The sequence below is a fragment of the Eptatretus burgeri genome, chromosome 3, assembly GCF_056783735.1.
Source record: "Eptatretus burgeri isolate ZD-2024b chromosome 3, Ebu_testis_v1, whole genome shotgun sequence".
NCBI lineage: Eukaryota > Metazoa > Chordata > Myxini > Myxiniformes > Myxinidae > Eptatretus > Eptatretus burgeri.
This window is the reverse complement of record NC_140963.1, coordinates 61,761,569-61,767,568: the sequence shown is the minus strand read 5'-3', so window position 1 is coordinate 61,767,568 and position 6,000 is coordinate 61,761,569. Positions and strand designations below refer to the sequence as shown.

The 6,000-nt window shown below is 46.1% G+C and overlaps 1 protein-coding gene across 7 annotated transcripts in view; it reads left to right on the top strand.

The window, feature by feature from the left end:
- TMEM161B (transmembrane protein 161B) overlaps window positions 1-6,000 on the top strand; it is a 196,350-nt gene that overhangs the window by 134,290 nt on the left and 56,060 nt on the right. For all 7 annotated transcript variants that reach the window (XM_085873710.1, XM_085873709.1, XM_085873713.1 and 4 more), the window contains one exon: window positions 193-289. In XM_085873710.1, coding sequence (XP_085729836.1) covers window positions 193-289 — 97 coding nt within the window. The remainder of the gene's footprint in view (window positions 1-192; window positions 290-6,000) is intronic.

The following is a 6,000-nucleotide window of genomic DNA, read 5'->3' as shown; positions in this document are numbered from 1 at the left end:
CCCATTTTCTTTTTCTTTCGGTCTCCTGGTTTCAACCTTACTCAGCCATTTTCTCATCCAATGAACTTCCTGCTAAGTACAAAACACAGTTTGAGTTTAAGGAAATGATTTTGCTGCCAAACCATCATCAACATTCTCTGTTTAAAGCAAAATGAACATTGGTGGATGTGCTCATGTTATGTGTCCTTGCAGGTGGCAAGAGTGTTTTACTACCTCTGTGTCATTGCTCTGCAGTACTTGGCTCCGACAATTCTTATCCTCAACGTCACGTTCCTTCTCAAATCATTGGGTGCGTGACCACTCTCTTTGTTACCTCTTTCTCTTCGTTGCCATTTCATGCTCATGATTTGTAGTTCAGGTAATGAAAAATATTGTCACGTGGACAGCCCCCACCCAAGAGTGCTTACTCACTGTTTGGCAGGAACCAACCATGCTGAAGCAAACGCTTCGAGAACTGACTAGGCCAATTTGTTTTGATGTGACACATGAGTAGTTGTGTGCCGTATCATTAACTCCGTGTATATTTAAACGTGCACTGGTAATTAAAGAAAGTGCTTAACAATTTAATTCCTCCAGGAGTTTCCAATGAATAAGACGAATTGTTGGCACGAGTAAGATTGCAGGAACAGACACAATACAAACAGTCTTGAGAAAATACAAGTACGGTAATTTAATAAGCACAAGCCAACTTATACGGAAACCTGCTCTTATTGTCTCCCCTCTCCCTCAAAGCTTCCTTCTCACCCCTCCCTCACAAATCAACCACCTCCTCCCTCTTCAAGGCAAACTTCTCTCTCTTTCCCCTCCAAGCTTCCCCACACCTTTCTCAAAGGCTCCCCCCACACCTTTCTCAAAGGCTCCCCCCACACCTTTCTCAAAGGCTCCCCCCACACCTTTCACAAAGGCTCCCCCCACACCTTTCTCCCTCTATTCTTCCCCCACACCTTTCTCCCTCTATTCTTCCCCCTCACCCTTCTCCCTCAATTCACCCCCTCACCCCTCCCCTTCACATCCACAAAGCTGCCTCCTTCCCCCACCCTCTCTCTTCCAACTCATTCCTACACCTCCTCCAATCTCCCACTTCCCTTTGCCTTCCCCCTATTATTACTCCCCACTGCTGCTCATCCCTTCACCACCTAGCCCTTTCTCCTCCTCCCCATCCGACCCTCTCCCCAAGCTCTTCTACAATCTGTCATCAACTGTCAACAACTCGTACTACCTCCACCTCTCCTCCCTCAAACTACCCTCCCCCTCCCCTGCACCCAAAACCTCCTCCCCTCCCTCTTCCTCAACAGTGTAGACCTCAAACACCTGGGGTCTTCGCTTTAACCTGACTGATCTCTCCATACAGGTTGCCACTGACAAACCAGACATAATCTGCGAAACAGATACTTTCCTCCTTGAAGACGTCTCTGACTCCTTAGTTTCTCTCCCTGGTTATTCTCTCCTCCAGTAGGATAGACCTGAGCCTCTTCCTGGTGGTGAAGTTGCCCTCTTTATCAAAAACTCTGTTACCCACGCTTCATGCACTGCCCTCACCCCTCCACATCCACAGAAATACCTCTGTTGACTGCTTCAACTCCGTTCCCATCAAACAGTGATTTCCACTGTGTTGTACCATCCACCAAACAGTGATGACGCCATTTACATCTCGCTCACCGAAAACGTGGACCAACTTCTATCCACTAATCCAAACTCTCTCTTCCTCGTATGAGGTGACTTCAATTGTCATCATGCCAGTTGGCTGGGTGTGGGTACCTCTCTCACCTGCCATGGCACTTCAGCAAAGGACTTCTGCGACTCATTGCGACTGACACAATCTGTCAATTTCCCAACCTGGATCTCAGCCAACCGTACTCCATTTCTTCTGGATTTGATTTTGACCAGTTTCCCAGAAAATGTCTGTTGTTCTTCTACTCCAATCGGTTCATCTGACCATATGCTGGTTAAAGTGGTCACCTCTCTGGCTGTTATTAGAGAAACACCTCAGCACCGACGAGTCTGGCATTTCACTCAGACCGACTGGCAGGGTCTTCAGGCAGCCATCAAACTTCAAGACTGATCTCCCATTTCTACTCTCACCAACATCAATTCATCCTGGGAATTTTTTCAAAGAAATTTGCTCTCTCTCATGCACAGATTTATCCCATCTTGTCTTTAATTGTCCTACCCTTCCTCCTGCCCATGGTACACTGAAGCTTGTGGTGAGGTTGTTGTCCTGAAACAACTTGCCTTCGCCTCATGGAAGGAAAATCCTACTGAAGGCAATCTCAGTTCCTTCCACAAAGCTCAGAACAAGTCTACCCTCAGGAGAGCCAGGAAACAACATCCTTCTCACCTCAAGTCTGAACTCTCAAACCTGTCTCCCTCCTCCAAATCCTAGTGGCGTCAAGTTAAGTCCATCTCTTGTGTATGTTCCCCCTCCATCCCCTCCCTTCCTTCAAATGGCTGCACAGCTGACACTGCACGCAAAAAGGCTGAATGCCTAAAGGCCCGGTCACACCTTGACGTTTTAGCCAACGTATGCCGATTTTTGAATTTTTTTTCTAAAACGCTGGCACACGTTGAATACGTTATGGGTAAGTTTTGATAACATTGAGAGCACGCTGGCATACGTCGTAGTACGTTGCCATACGTCGTTGTACGTTGGCTTTAAACGTTGTACTTTTCGGTTGTCCTCAAATTTTTTCATGCTTGAAATTTCACGACGTATGCCGGCGTATGACTCACACGTTCTGCTACGCTGGCCACAAGTTGTAGGCACGGTCTGCGATCGTTGACAGACGTCAACACATGCTACTTGTAAGTTAATCATAAGTTGAGACACGCCGAGGTAATGTTTAGAGTACCCGAAACTTATTTCCTACCTATGATTAACGTGTTGTTGGCACGTTACGCGATCGTTGCCACACGTCGACAGACGTTACTTTTAAGTTACTCATCGGCTGAAAGACGTCGGTATAATGGATCGTCCTTGCGTCAGCGTCCACGGCCACGGCCAGGACACTTATTTGCAGCATTCTTCAAACTTTTCTTCGGCATGACGAGGATGTTCACACTTCGATGTCTAGCTTGGCTATGAGTCCAATTGTCCATCGGCAGCGTCTATTTAAAATAGTCGAGTTTGAGCGTTTTAACACGTTCAGAAGAAACGCTTCAAATTTCCAAACCCCAGCGTCAAAAAAAACAAAAAAAAAAAACAAAGGCGAGTGACAGCAATTTAAATCGTTCATTGTAAACAATGAAACTAGCTGAGTGGTACCGTTTAAAAGTCGTTGAGTGTAAAAAAAATCCAATTGTTGAGCGCAAGCATCTACTTCCAATAGTGGAGATGCAGCCATTTAAATCGTTGAGTGGCAGCCTATGAACCTACCCGTGGACACGCGGACGCAAGGACGATCCATCATAACCCACACCTTCCCCCTCACACCCACCTACTACTGCCAACATGAACAAACTACTACTAATACTAATACTAATAGTAATACTGATACTGATACTGTTACTGCTGACATGGACATCGACTCAAAAAGGAACTCGAAAACACTGTTGGGTTCCCCTTTTATGAGCAGCATTTTTATATACCAATTCCCAAAACCGCTGGGAACACGTCTTTATATGGCAGTTGTAACCTAGAAACACGTCCATTTATTTTTTTGTCGATCGGAAGACGTCATTGGAATACGTCTACATACGTCGATGTGTGTTGGGGCTACGTAAAGAATTGGTTCAAAGCACGTCAAACATAAGTTAGAAATAAGTTTCGCGTAAAAAAGACATTACCGCGACGTGTTTCGACTTATGAGTAGCTTATAAGTAGCCTTTGTGGACGTGTGTAAGCGTCCACACATCGTGTGTAAAACTTATCCCCATCGCATGCTGAACGTGTGTCATACGCCGAGTACGTCGTAAAATTTTGAACATGTTCAAAATTTCTTGACGTACTCTACTTACTCCGACTTATGATAGCGTATTTAGCGTTCTACTCGCGCATACCAAACTTACCCATACCGTATTCGACGTGCCCCAACGTTTTAGACACACTTTTTGTTACGTCGACATAAGCTGGCAAGATCGCCAAGGTGTGACCGCGATTTTGACCCTTCCATTTCTACGGCAGTTATGATTTGAATCGTTGTGCGTCAGCCTTTTAATAGGCTACGTCACGACATCGTCGGCGATGCGTGCAACGCGCTATGCCTGAGTTAGACTATCGTTGGGCATCGGTTGTGTAGGCCGACAACAGGTTCAGCATTCGTTGGTATAAGTTATCTATAACACAACGAAACGTTCTGTGTAGTTACCAATGCGTTATACATAAGACCAAGTCGCTATGAATACGTCCGAATCTTTAAAAAAAAAACATCAAAAGTTCAACGTAAGCCAGCGTTTTACATAAATTTTAACACGTTGCCATCGCTGGCTAAAACGTCAAGGTGTGACCGGGCCTTAAGTTCTGTTTTTGCTTATAAATCTTGTGTCCCAAACCCATTGCTTTCTGTACCCACCTTCCCCAGTCATACCCAGCTGTTTCTGGACTCTGTGTCCTTATCTCCTTCCAATGTGGAGACCTCGACTCAGATTCTGCAACCAGTCCAAATGGCACCAGTCCTCGTGTTCTAAAAACCTGCTCTGCTGCTCTTGCTCACCCGCTCTCTCTATTCTATTCACCCTCTCATTTACTCAGGGTCATCTGCCATCTGCTTGGAAATCAACAAACATTACCGCTCTGCATAAAAAAGGTGCAAAAACTGATCCCTGCAACTACAGACCAATCAACCTTCGCCCAATCATCAACGAGGTCATGGAGTCCATCATCGTTTCTAACATCAAATCCTTCCTCTTCTCCAATGACTTGATTTCCGACCATCTTTGTGGACTTAGACCAGGTCACTCAACCCTGGACATGCTGCTTCTGCTTTCTCAACAATGGATGGATGTCATAAGTGTGAAACATGACATCAGTCATCTCCCTGGATATATTGTGATCTTTCAATATGGTCTGGCATCCCACACTGCTCATCAAACTCACTTCTTATTGTATCTAAGGCAATCTCCACTCATGGCTCGCGGACCTCCTCCTGTCACAATCAATGCGTGGCTCTTAATGGAATTCTCTCATCTCTTCCCATCCACGCTGGAGTTCCTCATATCAAGGCAGTATTCTTGGGCTTGTGCTTTTCCTAGTTTTCATCAATGATCTCTCAGATTCTCTGGAAAATCCTCTTTATCTCTTTGCTGATGACTCCACCCTCTGCCGTACCATCTCTCATCCCTCTGATCGGCAGTCAGCAGCCTCTTCACTCTCTGCAGGCCTGGATAAAATCACAAGCTGGTAAAACACTTGGAATATGTCTTTCAATCCTGACAAATCTCACACCATCACCATGTCTCTCCGAAAGGACCGTCTGAAACCCCCCCCCTCCCCATATACTTTCTCAACAATCACTTTGAAGTAGTCCTTTCATTCAAGCTTTTGGGTCTCACTATCTGCCACGAAAGCCGCATCTCAAAGCTGACCTCCAAAGCCAATCACCGACTGGGCATCCAACGTCATGAAAGTCCTTCCTTGGCACACCTGAACTTCTAACCACTTACAAAGCTTTAATCCGCAGTCTGATTGAGTACTGCTCCCCCCTCTGTGGTGGTGCTCCTGCCTCACACCAAGCTTGACTTACCGCAGTGGAAACCAAGGCTTTTAGGATCACTGGTATATCCCACGATGAAGCTGAGTCTTTGGGTCTCACTCTCACCGGAGGCAGCTCGGTGGTCGTTCTGTCTTCTACTGCTTCCTATCCGGCCTTGCCCACCCCCCCCCCCCCGCTCTGTCTGTGATCTGTCCCCCCATATATTTACTCAGGTTGCTCAAGGTCTGCAAAAACCCCCTTCTGGTGAAACTGCCAAAATCAGGAATCACTGTTCACCTTCACACTTTCATTCCACTTTTTTTCCTGCCTCTGGAGCAAACTCCCACAGTCTCTTCAATCCTACTCCTCCCTC